Source organism: Aquila chrysaetos, chromosome 10, assembly GCF_900496995.4.
Source record: "Aquila chrysaetos chrysaetos chromosome 10, bAquChr1.4, whole genome shotgun sequence".
Lineage (NCBI taxonomy): Eukaryota > Metazoa > Chordata > Aves > Accipitriformes > Accipitridae > Aquila > Aquila chrysaetos.
This window is the reverse complement of record NC_044013.1, coordinates 22,725,774-22,750,089: the sequence shown is the minus strand read 5'-3', so window position 1 is coordinate 22,750,089 and position 24,316 is coordinate 22,725,774. Positions and strand designations below refer to the sequence as shown.

General features: G+C 39.9%; 1 protein-coding gene across 3 annotated transcripts in view; it reads right to left on the bottom strand.

Moving 5' to 3' along the window:
- SPSB4 (splA/ryanodine receptor domain and SOCS box containing 4) overlaps positions 1–24,316 on the bottom strand; it is a 180,981-nt gene that overhangs the window by 43,874 nt on the left and 112,791 nt on the right. For all 3 annotated transcript variants that reach the window (XM_030029202.2, XM_030029203.2, XM_030029201.2), the window contains one exon: positions 17,857–18,713. In XM_030029202.2, the coding sequence (XP_029885062.1) occupies positions 17,857–18,550 (694 nt within the window). In that variant the 5' untranslated portion in view covers positions 18,551–18,713. The remainder of the gene's footprint in view (positions 1–17,856; positions 18,714–24,316) is intronic.

Below are 24,316 nucleotides of genomic sequence, written 5' to 3'. Positions count from 1 at the left end.
ACTGCTTTTTTAATTTATATCTATGTAGATATGTAGATGTATGCAGAAGAGAAAAATCAGATGTAGGACTTGCGTGGAGTTTTCTGAATAACAAATATTTCTGAACTTTTCTAAACAAAAACAAAAAAACCAAGCAAGACCCGAGTGTGATTTTAAGAAAAATACTTATTTCAATAACTTCAATAAAGTTTTAATGAGGATTTATGGTTTGCTGGTTGGTTTACACATACTTTTAAAATCTAACATTGAAGGCACAGATTTAAACTGTAATGGGAAAACATGTGGATTCACCCACACATTTTTCAACATTTCCTGTCATGGAAAATGGTAATCACTCAGCTACAGGAACTGTTTGTCAAGGGAGATGCAGTAAAATTTCTCTTTAAAAAAGTCAAAGAATAGAAATTTTATTTCTCTCCAGATGCACTCCATATATTTGTTCTATATGATAATGGGATCCATAGCACCTGCAGGCAGACCCTGAGCAATGATACGAATCCCAAGGAACCCCAACAGATGAAGAGAGAGATGCAAATCACAAACTCGGAGAGGTACTGGTATTTAGTTTGGCCTCATCCCAACACAAGCTTTTTAGCTAATGTGCCAAGCTTTTTTCCTTGCCTTATGAACTTGCTAGGAGCACATGGCCACGCTAACTCTACAGTAATCATAGCTACCTAAAGCAAGACAGACAGAACCATTTTCTCCACAAAAAGTTTCTTTGTAATAAAGCAACGTCAAGCAGGAAGTGAAATAATAGAGTCTGTGTTTCTAATACAGTAGTACTCTAGTCAAAAGATTTTTGCAATAAAATTTAATAGCAAATAAAAATTTGCACTAAGAGCTTACGCAACAAACAAATACTTCGAAAATTAAAAAGTACATGAACACATGCCAACAAAATTAAGCATCTGATAAAACTGATTCTTATACAAAAGCCTCTTATGTCCATTTTCCGTGTTTCTTACGGGACTTGTTTTTCAAGTATGCTGACGTGCATTTGAATGGGAGTCAATCCCAATATGAAGCTCAAATAATTTTCTTAATGAAATCACATTTAATAAGCCTATCCCCCAAATCATCCTATACCCCAAAATGACCGTACTATCAAGTTACCCTCCTCTCTTTTCAGTCCAGAATTGATTATAGTTTCAATAAAATATTATACATTACACTACCCAGACACTTCACAACAAGAGCTTCATAAGTAAGGCAAAGAATTATGCTGTAAGATTTTACATGCTCTTCTTCCCCCTTGAAGCTTAACTCAGTACGCTCAACACAGCATCAGTAACTGAACTTAGCTCCTATGCCCCGTGAGCAATCTAGTCAAGTATTACACGTCATTGGACAATACTGACCCAGTAAGTCTCTTCTTATCTTGCGACAGCAGTCAAAGTTTGCTAACTTTCAGTATTTCCATTTTCCCAAGGGAAAGCAAATTCTATGCTTTTGAAGGATGAAAAACACAAACTATGGCTAGAACACCAAAACTGACCACAAAGTACACGTAGCACAAATGTGCGACATGGGGAAGGGGGGGGGGGAAGAGGAAGATCACTGTTTTCTTCAAATGCACCGCTCTTGGGCTTATCAATCAATACTACTAAAGATGATTACTAAGACAACTGACGATAAACCGAAAACATCAACATTAAAAGGAAAGCAACATTTTCCATGGCCAAGTCCTTTGTGTGATGTGCACAACGTGTTATCAATTCCCTTCCTTGGTATTTTTGGCACTTTAACGGGACCTCAATATCAGGAAAGAACATAAAGTGTTTCAAAGCCCTACCATCATCACAGCACTCTTAATTTACAATTTTTGAAGAGGTCAATTTCTCTCAATATAACAGCAGCAGGGAACATATAGGGAGGATTGCGCAGACCATACTGTCAAGTTACACTCCATATTTAAAGTAACACTTGGAAGAAAAAAGCACTTAAGAGACACAAAAAATAATAGAATAGAGAAGGTATGGAGTTCAGGTAACTCCTTTAGAAGAACACACACTTAGCTCCAAAATAATGCTGAAATTGTAAGTTTAGCTGAAGAGTGGAAAAGCCAGAAGGGTGAACCAGATACCGAGTAGAATTTGTCTTGACATACTGGCCCATGTAACACTCTGCAAACCCCAGCAAATAGAGAAACTACTCAGAGAGGACAAACAGCTGCTCAAATTCTCACCTAACACATAGACTGGACCAGCGCACTGGCTGCATCAGCACTGCACTGATTTACAGCAACTAGGGGTGGCCCACTGCGTCTGTATCTCAAACAGAAAACCTCCGAAGTGAAAGTGAACATAGCACTGAATTTAAAAAAAATAAAATAAAATAAAAATACCAAGCTTCTGGTATGGTTTTAAATCATTGTGCAGAAGCTACTACAAGTTTTCCTGCTCAATGAATTAAAAGCCAGTTTGATTTTTTTTTTTTTTAAAAAAGAACTTATCACTAGGTGCCAACAACAAAACAGCCCTGCTTCACTCACTCTCACACAAAATGAAACATTAAAAACGCATTAAAACCGCTTTCACATGTCACTTAAGGCATTTAATTTCCCTCTGAAATCAATTACTTTTTTTTTTTTTAATAGGTCAACTGCTGACCTCCCCAACACTCTGACAATAAACAGGCCCAGGAGGTTTGCTGAAAATATAAGCTTGTTGGACATCTGGTGCTATTGAAAGATAAGACATAGAAGAAACAAGGCAGAGGGTGGTGATGATTGTCATTCTGGGCTGGGAGAAGACTTGGTTACCTAATGTAAGACCTTGCCAAAGTTGGGCAGTTTGGGATCTTCAGCTCCAATTCAGGGGATAATGAGAAACTGACCTTTAATGGACTGGATCAATGCATGTCAAATAGATTAAACTTGCTGGCAGATAAGTCAACCTGCAAATGAACTACTCCAAGGTTATTCAATGATTCAAGGTATCCATAACTGATTTTTCGTAAAACTCGGCATCTTTTTTACTGAACTTCTCAGGGTTAAACAAGAGAGAAGTTAAAAAATGAGTGGTTTTTTTGTTTTATAATCCATCTTTTTGGATAGCAAAGTATTGCTAATAGACAGCTTGACTAACTATTAAGGGTTACTAAACACATAGACATCTGGCTAAGTAAGTCACTGGAATCCAAATGATTAGAGGCTAAGGGATCACCCAGATGAAATAAGCTTCACAGCAATGAGGGAAAGAATAGGGATTACCCTACAAGCTTACCCAGTTCCCATACTCTCCCTTAGCCAGCTATTAATTGTCAGTATTGAAGACTGAATGCCAAGCTAGGTGGACCATCAGTCAGATCCAGGTTTATGTATTCTTTCCTAGTGCAGAAGCCATACTTTCCTTCTTATCCAGCCTATTAAGTTTTACTATTTATTTAGTTTAGTATTTCTTTACTTATTTTTACAGCCGGGGAGAAGAGGTAGCAGAGGACAGGTATGGACAAGAAGAGCACACAGCACTCAAGATACAAGCTGGCCCCAGTAACATAACCAGGTTTCCTGTTCTGTTCCAATTCACAACATCATATTCACCCTTTGGATCACTCATTACTGATATTTTCATAATATTACGCACAATGCCTCCAGGATCTCTTCCAGGTGTTCAGAGTTCATTGTGCGCAGGAACTCTTCACACGCTATGTACAGGCAGATTTGCTCCCCTCACCCCTATCCTCCACTACGCATTACTGGGCACATAACATCGCTGAATTTCACCTACCTCTGTTATCTAGTTGTTAAGTACTGCAGGAGTCTTCTACAACACTTCCTGGAGTCCAGTTTAGATTTATCCACCTTGAAAAATTTTGTGTAAATTATTACTTCACCTTATTTTCCAGTTCATCGTAAAGGTACTGTGAAGAGTAGATCCCAGCAGAGATCCTACTGATAAACTCCTTCCAACTTAAAATCTGACCATTTGCTTCTATCTTTTGTCGCCTGTCTTTCAAAAAAGTTCCCTAATGAACTGTCCAACTTTAACAATGTGTAAGTTTCTTAGAAGGGATACTTACTTTGTCAAGTTCTCTGAAGCATCTGGAATTTCAAAACCTAGTGGATTGCCCTTACTCCCACACGTGTTACCACCTGCAGAGAATTCTGGAAAGCATTACAGTAACTCCCTTCCATGAAAAGATCACAATTATCAGCAATTATCACCTGCCTAATCATTCTATTCTTTATTACAGTTTCTAATAGCAGAAGCCCAGATCTTTATCTGAACACTAGATCTCCAGCCTGGATCAATGAGAAGCAAAAACTGTACGAGTTTCCCTCTGTAATGGCATCTACTGTACATAATGTTGACTAGGTCATTGAAAATATACTTGTCTTCTCAACTGCAATGGCTGAAAAGACACCCAAATCCCTCTTTAAGAAGTCTAAACAAGCATTCATCAAGACCACCACTGCTGCCAGTTATTTTGTTCAAAACTGTCATTTGGGTACAAATTTTAGCAGCTAATGGGCAATAAAAATGAATCCCCGCTCCCTCAATAGCCAAAAGGAGGTCAATTTAACACTGCTTTCAGGACCAACAGCACACCGCTGCCAATAACGCCTCACACTGCAGAGCCTGTTAGAGCCCCACGTTACACACACACACGCACGCACCCTGCTTTTCTGTAGCTGCACGGAATTCAGAGGCTCGGCTGACTGCGTCTGAAAAGCGAGGAGGCCAAGAGCGACCCGGCCGCTGACGTGCCGGGAGGTTCGGCAGGCAGAGCGCCAGCCAGCACCCGGCGATGCACGCCAACAGCGACTGCGGTTTAGTGCCAGGCGGAGAACCCAGCCAGACGAGGCGCGCGGAGAACCCTCGCCGCCTGCTGCGCGGCAAACCCCTGGGCGCAGGCAACTGGAAAGGACGCCCAGGAAATGCCTCTAGGGACGCTACACTTAATGACTACACCTTCTAATGCACTTCAGGGCACACATCTTTGTCAGCCTAATTAAAACCAGGTATCACTTACTGTTTGCTGTTTTTCCTGTGAGGCAGGAAACAACCGGAGACCGATGGCAGGAGAAGTGCCCCAGAGGACACTGAACTCCTTACTACAATTACCTAGCAAAAAAAGGCAGTAACATCTTCGGAGACTGCTGTCTGCACTGCACAATTATGTGTTTAATGAAGCGGTTGTTTTCACTTTTTCAAAAAAAGCTGAATGTGTTTTGTGAGAATTTCAAGATAGGCCCTAAAATGGATAAGAATGAATATATGTATTAATTCATCTCGGATGGCCCACATGGGGCATGGATACTTTGGCTCTGTCTGCAGAAGCTTGTTTGTAAAATTATAATGCAGCCAAATGTGGAAGTCATTACTTAAAACACAGATAAAGATCTGGAAAAATTACAGGTCTAATCCTGCTTAATCCAGAACATTTAATTCTTTGAAAGTGTCATGTAATACCAAACATCAGCCCTTATGTGAAAAAGGCTCCATTTGCTTACCAATTTATTGCACTCTCGGTAAAACAGAAAAGCAAGCTGCCAAACCAAGTCAAAGAGCCCTTAAGAAATCCTGTGACTGAGACCAACTTTGACATAGAAACAGAAGCAAAACAGGCCCTTCCCTGCATCAGCAGTAAGAAGGCCCAGAAGGGCCTTTAGACAGTGCCTCCGCCACCCACCAGCTGAAAACCCATCTCTTTGGCAGCTTCTTATTCTGCAAGGTTAAGGTTAAAGGAGTGCTCTACAACTGAGTAAGTTTTATCGTGATTTTTGACATTAAACAAAACTAATGACTTCCTGGCAGTCAAAGAAAATTGTTCTTTTTTTAAAAAATCAAAAATTTTAGAGTTTATTCAGGGGATGAATTCAAATCTAGATGTGTTCAGGACACATCTAGACAGCTTTGCACAATTGCATTTTTATGACTCACTCACTTGGCTTACCCAATCTCTTCAAAGGTCATTTCTCACTTTTTACCTCAAAAGACTGTTTTTAAATACTGTTTCTGCAAACCAACTGGCAGAATCAGCTGAACAGAGCCCATTTTTCAAATATGTAGGAATAGAGACAGTATCATTTGCAGAATAAAGAAAAGAACGAGTAAAAGATGGCTTACAGCCATCCACTCGGAAAAGGACAACATAGGACTCTTCTTCCCTGCCTCCTGAAAAAACAGTATTTTATAATACTCACTGCAGAGAAAGTCGAGAAACAGCATTACCCATACCTGCTCACTAGCAGGAGGCACTCCTCTTATCACCAGCTGAATCAACAGAGAAGACTTTTTGCACAAGGAGATACCGTTTACTAGCAGCATGTGGACTTCAGATGAGCACACAGCTCCACAGAGGATCAGAACATTATTGTCAGATTAGCATTGGGAAATGGATTTACCATCTGCCTTTTTACCTCAAACCTTAATCCTAAAAGCTTGAAAAACAAGGGTGTTTGTTTTTTTTGTTGTTGTGGGGTTTGGTTTTTCTATACTTAATGTGTGTTCTCATATTGGTTATATAAATGTGGTTTTCTTCTTTTCTTAGTACTGAGCAACTTCCTAAGTAGAGAGAACATTTGATTACCACTTTCACCTGCTCTAAGAGCAGATCAGTTCCTATTAAACATCTACTTTCATGTATTACTTTAAATACTAACCATGTAGAGTTAGCCAAAAGCTCTAGTTTAAAAGCCTAACCTCCTTTTATAAAAATTAACACTGCAAAGGCAGTTGTGCACTGAGGACAGAACATAACTAGAAGACGTTAAAATTAATGGGGTTTGGATCTACAGCTTATCCTGTTTATAAGGGTAACTAAACATACAATGGGGGAAATGGCAAATAATGACATTTGTTATTGCAAGTAATTGGCAACGATGGAAACACACACAATTGAACACAATTGTACAAAATGTTAATTCAACTCCCTCCTGCCTAATGATTATTAGCATGCTTTTTCTATTTTCATATAGCAGTCTTCCTCTACCTGCAAAGGACTTCATCTTCATGACACTACCAAAAATCCTTAAAATCAGAATGTTATTGTCCTGGTTTCAGCTAGGATAGAGTTAATTTTCTTTCTAGTAGCTAGTATAGTGTTACTTTTTGGATTCAGTAAGAGAAGAATGTTGATAACACTGATGTTTTCAGTTGTTGCAAAGTAGTGTTTAGACTAATGTCAAGGATTTTTCAGCTTCTCATGCCCAGCCAGCAAGAAGGCTGGAAGGGCACAAGAAGCTGGGAAGGGATGCACCCAGGGCAGCTGACCCAAACTGGCCAAAGGTGTATTCCATACCATGGGACGTCATGCCCAGTATATAAACTGGGAGTAGTTGGCCTGGGGGGGATCACTGCTTGGGAACTAACTGGGCATCGGTCAGCAAGTGGTAAGCAATTGCATTGTGCATCACTTGTTTTGTATATTCCAATTATATTATTATCAGCATTGTTATTTTCTTCCTTTCCGTCCTATTAAACTGTCTTTACCTCAGCCCACAAGTTCCCCCCCCCCCCCCCCCCCCCGCTTTTCTCCCCCATCCCACTGGGTGGGGGGAAGTGCGCGAGCAGCTGTGTGGTGCTTAGTTGCTGGCTGAGGTTAAACCACAACAACTATCTGTGGGTCAGTTAGGATCTGTGAATATAAAACTCATATATGTAAACACTACTTAATGGTAGAGCCTGCGTGGAGTTTTGAATATTTACATTTGCAAGTAAGTTTTTTCCTTCATATACTCTGAAGGGAACACAACATCATTACCAGATACAGTATTTTGTTAATTTCTACCTAGGAAAGCAAACCTTTTCCATATTTAATTTAACATGCCTACTTTAACAGTTTGTTAAGATATCTTATAGGTTAAACAGGTACACCTGAAGTGAATTTCTCTTAAACCAAAATGTCTATAATTCAGAATAATGGGGAATAAGTGATTTAGTATACTATGGTAAAAGTGACATTTAGATTTTATGCTCACTCATGTTTCATACACAAAATGTTTCTTGATACTTGCATTTTAAGGAAGTTTCTATCAACACAGAAATCTGGGGAACAGAAAGCAGATGGTGGTTCCAGCCAACTAGTCTGATGAGAAGTCACTTGGAGCGCCGGGATTTATTGACTGGCATGTTCAAGTGGGTTACTGAGAAACCCATCCGCCACAACAGCATAATGGTTTTTTTTTTGCTCTGAAAGTAGCACTATGCACAAAATGATGGGCCACTTCCACAATACTGTATTCCCCAACAGCAAATCTCCAATGACAACAGCAAAACATTGCAGGGGAGGCTCCTGCAATGGGATAGGCACCCCCCTCCCACCCCAAAAGGCACATACAGTGTTGGAAATAGCCAACGTCTAGCCAATTTCTACTGCAACTCCTTCTCAGCAGTGAGCTTTCACCCGCCAACTACTCCTGTGTGCAACATCTCCTATACAGCCCCCAACCAGGTAGGTTCTCACCTTTAGTATCTCAACACCACACCAGACCCTGGATGTCCAAAGCAGCAGCATGGGGGTAAGCAGCAGCATGGGGGTAAGCAGCAGCATGGGGGTAAGCAGCAGCATGGGGGTAAGCAGCAGCAGTACAGAACTGTTGCTGCTCCACAGCCAGAGAAGCTGCTGAAAGCACAACCCCCTTTGGTACAAAGTCCAAACTATCATTCTATTTTGTTCCATCTCCATTGCGTTTTAAAGACAAACTTATTTTCATTAATATTTTAAGATTATAGCTTATATATGCATTATGTATTAAAGGTGTTTGAAAAAATGGGCCAGAGGAAGCCTGGAAGTTCGTCTGTGTAAGCGATTTAGAAAAAAAGTTGCATTCTCAGGAAGCTGCTGTTTGCATCCAGATGCTAGCATTGTTCATGCTGCCAATTTATCAGTTTCATTTCAGAAACGTTGCCCAGTATGATGATAAAAGGCTCTAACTCCAGTATTTCAAGTACATCAAGCTACATGCTGGATTTTGAAAACGTTTGCATCATAAATGATTTAGCTTCTGCTTTATTCTTGATCAATGAAATTATGAAATGCCTTAAACTTCTTACTGGTGATCAGTTATATCTGGAAGTCAATAAAATTCTTTTAGAGGATACAAGATCTGTTATGTAGAAATAACTGATTTAAAATTTTAATAAGTCTTCAGAAAATTAAGAAAAAAAGAAATTTGGAAACATAAAAGTCCATCAGAAATTAATTAAGATTACTTCAGTCAGAAAAATCTGCAGGGTTAATTCAGCCTCTCAGATCCAGAAATTTTAACAGCTCGCTTATTTCTAATCAAATTGAAAGTTCAGTTGTAAAGTCACAAATGACAAAAGACCCTGTAAGATGCCAGTAGCATCACAGTGATTCCTGTAAAGTTCATACTGAAAACAGAGCAAACATTTGTCAAGTTCTTTGACTTGTACAGGCTCTCGGTTTGACTTACAAAAACAAGCAGTTACCAGTGGTCAGGAAAACCCAGCATGGCTGTGCTTATTAACACCAGGAGGAGCCAGGTGAATTTTCACTCCCTACCATACAGCTGGGGGTTGGAAGCTGAGCTCCTGTACTCTGCCAGAAAAACTGCTGATGAAAGTAAAGAAAGTAAAATAGGGATGTTTGGTCATTCAGGAGCTTGAATAGTCTTGACCTTTCTTTGACACGTGCTACTTGGCCTAGTACATCAAGGCTTATTTCCTTCTGTCAAAATCTCAGCATCTCTCCTTTTTTAACCCTCTTACCATACTTCTTTGCCTTCTCTCTTCCTTTTAAGCACTAGTACCTTTGTCACATTTCCTCTTTCAAATATATCTTCCTAGATCTTGCTGGCACTTCTCGCTTTACCTCTTACTTTTCCTCCTCCCTTGACACACATGTCATTCTGTTGCCTGTAGGTAATCTGTCTCGTGATATTGTTCATTCTTTATACACTGTAGCCCTTTTTCCAATGGCCTGTCCCCACAACTTCAACATTTAAATCTCAATCTAAATGAAAAGTAAAGCATGTGTTAGCATTACTTCCCTTCCCAAGACAAGAAAATACCACTGAAGCTGGTTTCTTAACAGAAAGCCAATGCAATTACGTTCCCTGAAGTCTCCAAGCACCAGGTGAAGCTATCCTCCTTTCCCAAATGTGTCACAAACAAATTATTTAGAAGTACAAAAGGACTGGCTGTACCCAAATGCTAACGTACACTTAATGGACTGCAGATTTTGCAGGATGTTTAAAGTTTTCCCTCTGATCTCTCTGAACTTTGACCTTCATTTGTTTACACAGGCAGAGGGCAATAGGTCATATCACTAAAAATCAGCAAATTGTTTACACATATGGCAAGCACGCATGGATCGGTAATGTAGTCATGGCTACAATCATACACAGCACATTAAAGCAATTGCTTTTGTTAAAATAATGAAGATACAGTAAGTCCACATATGTGATGAGGAGACCCTCCAGTGCAATGAAACTCAGTATGAGCCACGAAGTTAATTGGCATTTCTTCAGAAATCAGTGCATACATTCCAGACAAGTCTAACCAAAGTCACTCACTGTAACAGTGCTTGTTTCATAAGAAGTGGCAGCCTTTAATATAAACTGTGTCAAAATTTTACGCATTTTTAATTGCAAGTGCTAATTCAGCACTGTGGCAGTTAATATGGCAAAGAATAGAAAAGTTAACAAAGCAAGGCTGGAAAAGAAGCCATCCCTGAAAGTACGCAAACTCCAAGCACACTGCTGGGCCGTGTTTGCTTGAATACCAGATTCCAATATGGTGCCTGTGGCTGGATGATGCATTTCACCAGAGGCAACTTACTGGAGAGAAGTTCTTTGTTCAGTGAAAATACATTATTTTCATAATACTTATGCTACCTTTAAAACTAAAATTTGCTATTTAAAAAAAAAATTAAGTGCTTTAAAAACCTAATTCCTAAGCCTTTAAAAAATATTTTAACCTTTATGAAGATTTTTAAAAAAGCTTCTCCAAACAGCATATTTTACATAATACGAATTACTTGGATATGAGAAATTTTCAGAAGCATAAAGCATTTCAATTTTGAAAGCATGAACGGAGTACTAATATAACCCCACACTCTCTTTTGTTTTGATGGACAGAGGAACATATTTTGGAAAGCAATTACAGGCTCTCTGCTTAAGAGAATGCCAAATAATAAAAGGTAAACACTATAAGAAATAAGAAAAAGCACCAGTATCTAAAAGAAAATAATCACTTTGTCTTGGTTAAATAAACTGTAGCTGTCAAGCTTGCTGAAACAACAGAGAAGCAGCAGCAATTTTTTTTAGCTTCAAGATGCTGTATCAAGGCTTTGTAGCCTACTCAGTAGCACAGTGACTAGGCATACAGATATGTGGCATACACAAGAAGAATATTATTAAACATTTATAGTTACTTCTTATTGAAAAGCAGAAGCACATCTTTAAATTTCAGGTCCAAACAATACATGCAGACATGAATTCCCATTTGCAACAGAGATGCAGCATGCTGTAGAAATAAAAATGCCTGTTGTGAAAAAATGCAACTGTGAATCTCAAACAAAAATTATCCTTCTTTAATGTTACGTACTGCCTTGCTGAAAATACATTCTGGTTTCATAAAAATCACTTTCTGGAATAATATAATTTGTTTGGCCAACCAGTGATAAGAAATTGGCAGAGACAAAGCTAATAAGTAATCTTCTCCTTTAAAAAAAAAAAAAAAAAAAAAAAGCCAAAACACCAAACCAGCCCAAAGATATGCCACGTCTGGAAGTTCATTACTTTTAGAAAAAGTGTTCACATAAGGCAGGGAGATACTCTTATGTTATTATTCGTCACACGAGTTTGACACACCTACCAAATTTGGTTTTTCTTAGGCATGTCCATGGAAAATACAGGTATAGCTTTGACTAACTGATCTGAGGTAACACTGGACGCCTGCCTCGCTCAATGACTGCCTGCTAAGTCCACGCTGAACAAGCATTACCAGAAATATTTTATGCTCCTAGTGAATAATCTTCCCATTGCAATATTCTTAGCACCAATGCTGAAGACTTGCAACTCCAAACCAGTCATGCAGAATCCTGGCCAGTGTGCAGAAGGTTATATGAAATGCTCAGTTTGTTTCAAACTACCAATAGATATCCTCTTCGGAGTGTCAACATTTTACCTTCTGTATTTCACCACCAACTAACATGTAAAAGTAACGCTTAAACAACTGAAAGAATCCTCATAGTTCTTGCACATGAAGTTCAGTTGTGTCAGTAACTTCTAACAATATCTCCTCTGCCTCAACCCTGAGTTTCAGCACTAAAGATTAAAATGCCCCATCTCACACTTCTAGTGTCGGAGGTTTTTCAGCAAAAAACAGCTTTTGTAACAGGCCTGAAGACAGATCTGATCATCAGTTCCACCCCAAAACAGTTTAAAGTAAAAGACTAAAGTTATTTAAATTCTCTGTATATGCACAAATCAAACAAGACAAGGGGGAACTTTGATCCAGTCCTGTCCTCACTAGCAGGACTTTTCATTTGTTATCCTCAAAGAGCAACACAAAACTGAACCTGAGACCACAGGGACTGTCATGCTCCATCAGGTTTCCTCACTGGCTATCCTGGGGAAACGACAAAATACACCACCTCAGACACACAGGACTGGGGACAAAATACTCAAGGAAAAAATGCTGGGGGAAAAGGAACACAAGATGACTTGCAGCAGAACTTACCGCCTTTTACAAGAGTGAAACACTTTCTGGGAGAAAGTGGGACACAGCGCAGTTGAAGGCTGCCAAGCTCAGAATTACAGCTGCAAAAAGCAAATCCCGTTCTGCCACTTGCCAGCTTCTGGGTGTTTGACTTCACAGCCTCAGCATTATTTTAACACGGTGTTAATGCTGGGGCAGCTTTCCTCCCGTTTACACAGAGAAGTAGACAGCACCGTCACTACTTTCAGTGGAAACATCTGCAGAACACAGCAGCATTTCTGGACGTGCTCGTTTTCGGGCACATTGCCTGTAGATTTACCATGAAAGTATGGGTTTTGCTATAATCTGAAGACTGGTATATAAATTGCCACTTACCACAATATACTCCAAGAAGATCAGGGTCTTCTTATGTTTATCTTTTTGAAGTGCAATTTGCTCTGAGCCCAAACTAGAAATTAGGTTGCCATCTGCCCCTCCTAATAGAGAAGCTACACTGACTTTAAGGGAAGAAAAAGAGGCCATCTGCAGAAAGAGCTTGTGGTTAGAGAAGGGAAGAAACTTCCATGGCTACAGAGACAAATAAAGTAGTACCTTAAGGAGAAATATAACTTAGGAGGAAACTTGTATGAAATCATAGTCAAAGTGGACAAAGCACACACAGTTTTGGCAATAAAGTAAACGCATCACTGGATAATGTATTGCAGAAGCATCGTTATTTGCACTGAAGCTTGGATTTACGCTGTACAATTCCCAACAGCAATACAGACAGAGCAAATCAAAAAATAAATACCCTTTACAAATTTCCACTTCTAATACAAACTTGTAAGAATTAGTTCACATTGCTGAGCAATTCCAGCATCATAGCTTGAGCAAATTCATAAAAGGATTATGCAAGGCTATCAAATTTCTAATTGCTATTTTAGAGTAATAAATACGATATTCAAAGCTTAACTTTAGGTTACCACATTCACTTCAATTTTGAGAACAGAGGTGTAATCATTGCTCTTCAAGGTTCTCATTTCTTAAAAACAGGATGAATTGGAAATCAGTGGAAACACGATCAGAACACACTAACATGCATTTTTTCCTTAAGACTATCAGATTTGGCAGTTACCATGGGACCTTTATGAACCAGAGCAGGAAAAAAAAAGCACAGGTATGTCAGGATGCAGATAAACCATAACACAGCTGTGGACTACTGAAGCTTGTTCTTAGCCCTTCTTTCTTAGATGAAGAAATTTGGAAGTGCTACCAGCAGGCATTTTTAGAGATGGCCAGAAGGCCAGTGCTGATGCACAACTGCAGAAGTTTCTTCATGACACTAGTGAGAACATGCTGTGCTGACATATGCATGTAGGACAGTTCCCAAGACGAGCAGAACCCCACAAACCCTCCTGCCAGCACTCAGAATTTTATTTCAACCAACTCTACACTATCACACAAAGGTGGCGGGGGGGTGGGGGAATCTTTCTGCAGCCTCCTTCTGCTTTCTCCCCACCTAGGAAGATATTAAATTCTAAGTTTTGTACCTATGAGTTGCATTATCAAGTTTTATGTCTATGGATCACCTATTATTATATATAGAATACAGACCATCTGCTTTGCTCTTCCACACCGATTCAGAACAGGGCAGAGCCAGACCTGTAATGCATGCTTATAAAAAGTATTTTGACTTCTGGAAGTCAAAATACCAACTATTCCGTCAGGTACTTTTAAGGGTCAAAATAAATCACTGTGTTCAACTCGCCTACTCAATGACCAAGTTTTCCACCATGGCACTGTTATATTGTTCTCCCACCACTTTATTTAAACATGGGGGTACTAAAATATCAGTCATGATCTGCAATGTACATTTATACAAAAGTGTTTCACTATTTCTCTGTTCCAGTCTATAAATAGTCTTCAGGACTCCTCATCAGACAACAGATATAAACAGCCTAGCTTTTTTTAAACATCCATATACCCTGATGAAAAGAGTATCTGAAAAATAACATATACTGCATTTGTGTTATTTTTTTTAATTATTGCAATAGGCAATGAGTGAGAAGTCTGATGTGAAATTCTGTAAAACTTAGGCACTGGGCAAACATCAGTGTGGTAAATACTGATAGCATCTGATCAAAGAAGTTTGTCCTGGGAAGAACTCAGTGTGCTTATAATGAGCACTCTTGGTACTGCCTCCTGCACTCCCCCTGCCTTCCCTCCCAAGCCCTGACCAATATTTGCAACTCTGAGACCCTCAAATGTGAGTGAAAAACTGTCTTGTGAAAGTCACAGCACATCATCATATGATGCTCAAAGTAGCTTCCGAAGCAGAATACTCTGGGTATCAGATGCAGCTGGAAGAACAACAATTGATTTTAACTACAGCATATTCTAGAAGCAATATCCAGAGTCCAGAGGGCACACAGGTTCTTGATCTTTGACCTGCAGCCTTAACCTTCTATGATTCTGCCATCTATCCAGTAATTAACATACTTCAAAGTTTGCATCGTCTCTATACTGCTATAACATGTTTAAGTTCATTGCAGCTGCAAAAGCCCATCATTTGATCCTTTCACTCTTCCATTCCTGCAAGCCTTTCACCCTTTGCCAGGCAACTGAAATACACAGGCATTTAAAGTATTCAGAGGTCTTCTATTTAAACAGCAAGTGTTGAAAACACTAGAAATCCGTGCAGTCGAGATCTCCATCTGCTCTGTAAGGCACCACATAAACAGCCATTGCAAGCTGTGGTATGCATTCTGAGTGGTAACAATCAATCACTAAATAGCAAGTTACAAGTCACTGACAGCACAGTTTCAAGAACAGCTAAGTTACTATTGCCAGATCTACTAAAAGCTATTATCAGCAGTATGAGATACTTCCAGGGAAGGAGAGAAAAAAAAAAAAAAAAAAAAGAGAGAATTTGTAAGGTTAAAAAGCAAACAACAACAAAGAAAACCCCACATGTATGTACGTTCAAATGTATTTAAATTTGTGAATGCAACGTGAGCATCTCCTTGTTCTTCAAGATCTACTCTGATCTTCAGAAAAACAAACAATTATAGAAACCTGTAATATCAAGTGCTATGAGAATGAACATGAAGAGTGTCACGACCAAACCTGCACTGCTACACAAGGGCTGGCTGGATAGAAACACTTTCAGCAGAGAAGAGAAGGTGTTTGCTTTAGAGCACCAGCTAAACAAGCTACTTTGGTTTCCTGAATGCTGTTTTTGTTGCAGGACAGTAATGGATCAGTGAACATGTGATAACAAATGATGTGATTCCAGGATGTCAAACTGCCCCACGGCGAAGTGGCTTTAAACTTCCTCTTCACATGATCAGATTAACACTCAGGCCTACATAGAAGTTTACTTTACAAGTTTACTTTTAGCCATAGGTTCACACTTAAACCCCACCCACCCCCCCAAAAAAAAACCCAAAACCCAAACATTGCTACTTTGACTTTCTCAGGGATAGTTTAGGAAGCTACCCTGCCTCTTCCAGCAAAATTATCCCATGAGAAACCGGATGGGAATTTTTCTCTCTGCCATCTCACAGACCACAGCTATCCTTCTCTACTTAGCCCCTTTTATTTTAAAATTTCTACCAAACTCATTCACATCCTCCTCCCGTGTCTTCATCTTTCTAGAGCTCCCTTGAGCAGCCCTGTAAAGGCTACAAACGGAATGCAGAATGATTCCTTGTGTGGACGTGGTGGACCAAGCTGAGCTGTACTTTGCTTAGTTTGGCAGATCGCAGTTTATGAAAACTGCTTTCGCACACAAATATTCAGTTTGCAAAAATATCTCTCCCCCACCACCCTACACTCAAAAAAAAAAAAAAAGCTGTCAGCACACCACTTTTTGCAGTGTCTTGAGTAATTGCAAAATATTTAACAATCATCCGATACTCCCCTGTATGAAAGCACTCAGGAAGCTGCCATTTAGCATCTGGCTGTAATAACCTGCAGGGCTTCTGTGGTTAAAGATTCTCTTCCCCCAGTGCTTATTACAGATGTTTATGAAAAGGTAATCTTAAACAGAGTCAAATTATTTAATTATGTTTCTAGTTTGTATGTCAGATGTAAGGCTAATGAGCAGAGAATTAATTTTTGACAGAAAAATAAATGAGACCACCCCATTCTAATTGAAAAGAATAGGAAATTCCTTTAGAAATTACTAATTAAAAGGCAGGTATTGTACACTTGCTATTATTATCTTTTTACAAGACCAAGTTCCATTCATAAAGCCCAAAACCCATGAAAATTTTGTTCAGTCATCTGTTTTTGTTAAATCTATATATTTATATTCATGGTTCTTCCTATGGCTCAGATAATACAGCCTTAAACAAGAACAAAGTTCTACTTACTACCTCATTCAGCCTTCCATTCCCCAATTCATAGCAGCTGATAAGCTGACCGTAGATAACTGGGCATGACCAATCATACACTGTACTGTGTATGGACCTGGCAGAGCACACATCTTCCTGAGCAGTGAGAAGAACTGGACACGGCCCAGTTCTGCAACTCATCTTCTGGTGGGCTACTGCTTCAAGTTCACAGCAGCAACATGCTCCTCCTTACTGTGTCATGATTTAATTTGGTATTACCCCTTTAGATCAAAAGTAGCTAATGCTTATCCAAAATCCCATATTTCTGGAGAAGAAGATACCCTGAGAGAGCACCTTCTGAAATGAACTAAGGAACAGAGCTCTTTCAGGAAAACCGCTGAAAGCAATATTTGACCTGAGCTCCCAGATTCTTGGGGATCCACAGCTGTTTCTGAGGGTCCTGGAAAGGCAACTATGGAAAGAAAGCCTACTGGCCTGAATTCAAGTATGTTTATGCACACCATGTAAAAGTTCCCACTACTACAGGAAATTTTTTTACAGGATCCACAAATCCCATTTGAAAACCACAGATCTAAAACATATCCTCCAGTAAACAAAGAGTTTTACTGTTAAATATACCCAGGAAGTTTCTCAATATCTTTTTTCTCAACTTGTTCACTTTCTTTGGACACAGATTGCTTGCCAAAAGGGAAGATATTTTGCTACAATCCACACCGTCATTACAAGACACAACTGATAGCTATCAGTTGTGGGCAGTAACTATGGAACGCAATCTATTTACAGTGGACAGTCCACTCCCCCCCAGCACAACAAAAGGATAAAGAAAAAATCCTACGTGAGAAAAGCTGAAAGACAGTGTAATGAAGAAATATGGTAACACTTACGGTCAAGTCCGTTGATGTATCTCATTGTAATTTCACAGTGCCCCCAAACTGCACTGACTATGGGGTACAGTTTTTTCCCTTTTAGTCCCCTGAAGGCCACTCCAAGATACTGTCCATCTACCATGAAGCTAAGCGTCCCTTCATCCATATCCAAAACCACCAGTAAGGAGTCTGGGAGTACAAAAGACTCATCTGGTTCCAAAAAGACAGGATACGTGACCCCAGGCTGGTTTTTACAATTGTGGTAGAGTTTGTTGCGTCCCAGATCCCAGCCCCATGATTCACTATTGCTACCAACCAATGATGTATACCCCACCGAGTGCAGCGGAGCTTCGGCCGTGGAGACGCCCACCACAGCATGAGTTCCCCGTTGCCTCGTGGGCCAGTGGATTTGCCAGACATGCAGGCCTCTCGTGTAGCCAACTTTGCCGCGGATGCAATCTGTGCTTTGGGCAACTGGGTGTCTATGAAAAGTCAGTTTATCATCTTCCTTTACAAATATATTTAAGGAGCGATCTTCGTTGTTCCAAGCATGTTTATACTGGACCTCCAGCTTGGCAGGAGGCATATCCAACAGCATGTCCAGTCGCGCTGGCTTGCAAAAATCCGGGCCTCTCAGCTCTCGTTTAACAGGTCTATAAGGGGGCTCCCTCACATCCACAGACTTTATGCTCCCTGAGATTTTCTGGCCCATTGCTTGGCTGCAGATTTACAAAAGAGAAAGAAAAGTTGACTTTGGCCCAACGTTACCTCATGAAAGCACTTTTACATTGAGCCAGTGACCTGACAAGCTGACTGGATTTACTTCTCCAGTTTGGAACTTTTTAGCAGCAATGTTTTCGGAGAAAAAAATGCTCCTGAAAGAAAGCAGAAAGTTTCCAGTTAGTTCAAGAAAGCCAACAGAAAACCCGTAACATTTTTAAAGAACTTCTTCTCATCCCTAGTAGTTATTTTAAACACCAAAGCTGACAGTTCACCACTTTTTCTTCAGTATCCTACAGCGCTAACCAGCCTGCCAGCAGGATACTGAGGCCACCAGCGTACAGAGTGCAGACAGTCATTTCCTCCAATTCATAATAGGATGCAGACATTCCCCACCTTCTGCCCTTCCACCTATTTTGTCTGGCCAAGTTCACAGCAGTCCTGAAGAAGGCGTACGCTATTCCCCAGCAACAGTGATAAACTTTATGTTCAGCAGTAGCTTCACTTTCACTTACACTTTTGTTTCATAGTCTTAGAAATACATACTATGTCATAATCTCCTATTTCTAGCTGTTCTCTTCCCTGGGCCCCAGCGACAGAGGGCTTCAGCTTCTATGCTGTTATTAAAACAGATGCAGCCAACAGCAAATGGCTGCAAAATCTAAATGTTTTCTTTAACATACTCTGTCCTTAAATAAAAGAAAAAAAACAAAAATTCATCATTCAAAAAAAAAAAAAAAAAAGAGGGAATGAGGAAAGAGGAGCCATGGACAAATGAAGAATGGCAGTTTCAGTTCTTTGGCAGACTTTTCTAATGGGCAGCTACAGCAACTGGGTATGTTCTTCATGCTACTGGACAGCAGGCTAATCCACATTTTCTATATTTCAGTATTAGGCTGATGAGAAGGACTGGAACACAGTAAGACACGTTAAGGGGAATACATGATTTTGAAATGTATTATTTATGTGCTTCCATAGACAAACATGGTAATTTAGCTGTAAGCTGTCAAAAGCACCCAGGAAAGATTCTTTGCAGCCTGGATAAGTCAGATTCATTCATGTTTTAGAGCTCAGGTAGAGTGCAAAGGGAAGCCAAGAACCTCTAAAAGTACTAAAGGAATAAAAATGAAGACAAAGTCCTATAAACACAAGTAGATAACTGACATGGGATCAAATAAAGCATCTGCACCAGCAGACATACTTCTGTCTTCTAGCAAAATAAGTGCTAAGTCCAGGAATGCTCAAATATAGCTGAATAGAACAATTCTGTTTATTTAATGACAGGGTGATGAAGTGTTTCAAGAAGAAGCAAAAATCACCAGACTCTCAATAGCCTGAAGAGCCTAGGTGACAGCTGGTTTTCATAAAGCACCAAACAGCAGACAGGGGCATAAATGCCTTGCAAAAAATGTCTTGCAAGACTTTACTTGGTAAGTCACAATTCCATGTTATTCCTTTTAAAGAACTTCTATACCAGATAAACTGTCCCACTGCAAAGACTATTTCCGAAAGAAGGTAAGAAACACGTAATCACAATGGAAATAAATAAAGAGAAGTCTAGCAAGAGAACACCTGCAAAATTTACCATCCAACCATGTTTTAGAAGTGAATGAAGTCCTTATATTATTTACAATGGCCAATACCATGTAAAGTGTTTTCTGCATGTATTAAATACAGAAATGAAACAACGCCTGTGTCATACGAAAGTTTTCTTTCCAAAAAAAGTAAAAAGTTGATTTTCAAATCCATGTGACAGCTAAGTTACTGTATAAAAATATTATTTTCTGGTGGCTGGTCCCACACCTGAGCAGAAAACAACCACCTCTTTGCACCTAATTTCAATCATTAAAAATCAAATCTAAGCATAAGCCCCCAAGCCCCTCATAACACACTTGCAGGAGGATTCAGAATGATTCAAAGGAGCTCCCCACGCAAGATCAGCTTGAACGATCCCCCTTCCTTCTTTCCAAACCACGTAAAAGGAATCCAAAAGCTTAAACAGTAATTACATTTAAGTTGACACTTGCCATTTCCACTATTGCAGAAGCACTCATAGGTTGTTTCAAAGGTATGGTGGCAAATTTGGCCCACCGAAGCAAGTATGATACTTTATTCTACACTAATAATCCTGGGGGAAATGAAATAATAATGCTAATATAGACACAGGGAAACAACAGGGAGTAAATGTCATCAGGTAAGCAAGCTTTCTTAGGAGGACACATGCTCAGGGATCGGATAGTTCCTTTTAAAAAGGTACTCGATTATTTGAGACTGAAAGAAGGACATGAAAAGGGAAAATGTCAGAATTTCAAAGAGAACCTCAGTGACTTCTGTACGAGATTTAGCTCTACATGCCTTCGAAAATTTCCTCTTTACAGCACAAGACAATTGCCACACCCCTGTCAGAGCACTGAGGGGAGAGGGCGGAGGAAGTCCTCAGTGCATCCTCCTGTATCACTTCCCGATCACATGAGAAACTGAACTTGGCACAGCTGCTTACCTGGCAAATCACCAAGACATTATAAACACTAAAGTGACTCACTTGGCAAGCCACAGACATTCTTCCTAATTTGCCCCAAACTGTAACATAAATAGGCAGCTAATAGATAGATCAGTAATTTAGAGTGAATTGCATCATTTTAAGTACCCTGATACAGGCACAACTGTGTCTTTACTCTGGGATGCACTCAGTCAGTACTTCAGTGTGGAACTGTATCTTACAATATCAGGTCTATCTTCATACATGGCCATTACCACATAATTTAATTATATAATGTAACATTTTGCCAAATAGCTTTATATGGACATAGGAATGAACAACAGTGTAAAAATCTTACAGTTACTGATGCATTCAAGATGCGGCAGTTCCTAAGCAGAGGTACAGCTCAAAAGCTACCTTTCATCAAATACTTTCTCCCGCCCACCATATTACACTCTCTTGCATTCTAGTTCTGTGTAGCTGGTAGCTGTTCTCAGCTTCTGCTAGAAAGCCAACTATAGCCATACTAATCTCATTCAAGTATCAATGGACTTGAACAAGTAAAGGCAAAAAAAGGTCAACATTTAATCATTTGTACCGGTACAGCAATAAAGGTGTAACCTCGTGCTGGCTGTGATCTAACAGCTCTGATTGGTGGTACTTAGTAGTAGCTGACATGAAAACTTCATATGAGGAGGCAGCGAGGGGTTGCAACGCATGCCTCCTGCTCACAACCCATGCAACATTAACATGAGCTCCACAGGGAACGACTCATGCAGAAAGTCCTCCTGGCAGCTCACAACAGTCCTGTTGGTTGCTTGCAGGAGCAAACCTGTCTCAAAGCCAAGATCATCAATTCCCTTTTCTTGTCTGCATCCTGTCCATTTACACCAAGCAAATGGCAGAGACCCACACTGACGTGAGGAACGGCAGCAGAGGCATCACCTTGTCCTTCACCCCATCAGAAGCTGTTGTTGGAGGAGCACAGCTTACCAGGCCCAGGCTGTCTCCACTGACAAACATCCCCTCCCTACTTCCACAGGTAACATCATACTTCCAATGCAGAAGCCTCAGAAATGTCACACTCGCACCATTACTGTCAGGATCTTCAGGCAGCTTCTCCCCATGGAGCTGCACAGTTACTGCACACCAGAGGCTGTTGGGAAAGCAGAGCACAATGCTCCCAAGGGGAAGCAGAGTGACGATCAATTCATCTGGCAAAAGTACCCCAAACTGGCTTCCTGTCTGCAGGACTGGATGGATTAGTAAAAGCTGTGGGTCAACCTGAAAGGACGGAAGATTATTCCTTTCAGATTATGTACTATTCAATCCATTTACAGAAATGTTTGTTTGTAAAACCTTCTTACCATCTCCTGAATTAATAAAAACTTGCCAAAGCACAGCATGGTCATTCAACTGCTGTGACTTTTTGTAATCTTATCCTACTTAGAGAAGCTTAGACTTCCTTGCCTGTATCTTCTCACTAGACAGATATTTATTCTGAAATTAAAAGAACATGCATTTTCACTGTGTAGTTTTGCTTTGAAGGTTTTTCCCAAAGCTTTGCTCTTCTGGTAATTTCAAACCACTACAGGAGTTAGGAAGTAAGAAAATATTTCAACCTGGCTTAATATATGACCTCTCCATTATACTTGTTTAGTGACTGCAGCTGAAACACTAAATTTCATCAGTTATCCCTGTGAAAAATTCCATATTTATGTGGAAAATAAAGTAGTATTTTCATAGGAAGAGAAGAACCACCACATTAGTACACCCCTTCAGCAACTCAAAATGTCTATTTGGGAAGACGGTTAGTTTTTGTAACCTAAGTTATTTCTGTCTCACAGTTTCACATTCATGCCACGCTTTGTCACGATACAATGATTAGATTAAACATACTGTACAAGAACAAGCCAACTCCAAACAGGAAAAGAGTGTCAACATCGTTTAGCAGTGTCCTCGTGCAGACTGCCAAAATATTTAGAGAAATTACAATAAAAACACAAATTAGACTTACCAGAGAAAGGCTTGCTAGGACCTCACTTTGCTGTAATTAAATAGAGTGCGTTTTTTAACAATTAGGTACGTTGGCATTGGTAGAACATAACTGCTGATAAAAGAAACATGCTTTCTGCAAAGTCAGCTTTCAGCATTCATAGTTATATTTCCCTCTGGGTTATGAGCTAGACGTGCAGAAAGCGTGAAAAACATGCATGAGAAATGACACCACATAAACGCAATTCAAAACTACAGTATGAATGTTCTACGGCTTAGGTTAATTCTGCTAAATTGACACCAAAAAAGTGCGAAGAAGCTAGGTGAGTCCCAACTAATGATACTGATGGATTAAACTGTCTATCACAAAAAGCAGGGAAGGTTGATGCTTCTAGCTAACAGCATTTCAAACTTCTACACAGCAGTTCCCACTCTTTTTGCTACTGACCTTCGTTGGGTTTTTTCCTTCCTGCAGCCAAACCTCACTGCCACCTCCCCTGCCAATGTGGGCTTTGGTCACCAGCAAGCAAGGACTCCTGAACGCGAAGAGAGTTGCAACAGGAGTCTCTGAACCAAGGCCTCTTCTCCATGGGCACCAAAATTGTTCATTCCCCAGATGCCTGAACAGAACCAATACCCTAAGTCTTTGAGTACTCTTAATCTAACCCTGGTCCTAACTTCTCTACAGGAGGAATAGGGAGAAGAAAAACACCAGCTCTGCTGTGCTGGGCAAGTTGATGAAGAAGGGTTTATAAGTTCAAGAACAAGGACCTTTACCTCCACCCAAACAACATAAAGGCATGAGGCCCAGTGTCTATCAACTATGCTCCCACTGTGCAAACAGATACATAACCATGACAACACTGTTTTGAGGGTGACAATGAACTAAGCACATTTTTGGCACCCTAAAAAGATCAGCCAGCTTGGATTCAACTACAGATCCTAGTATCCAACATCATTGATTTATTGCCCATTTTGAACAATGCTGGCTTCCTTTGTCAAACTGGGAATACACAGTAACAATGCAACCAGCCAAAAGTGTTTGGATACTCTAAACTATCCTGTGCTACAGGTAAAATTCTATGCTGCATGCATACTTAGCAAATGACATTTAGCATGCGGGATGAACAATGCAGCAGTAAGTCATGATTGCTTCAATTTCTGAAAGGAATGCAAATCCTGAAAATCCCAAGGACATTCCTCCATAAAGAGTAACTTGTTTTGTAATGTTACAAAAATGTAATTGTTTCAAAATTCAATATAATATTGTTATTAAAATAGACT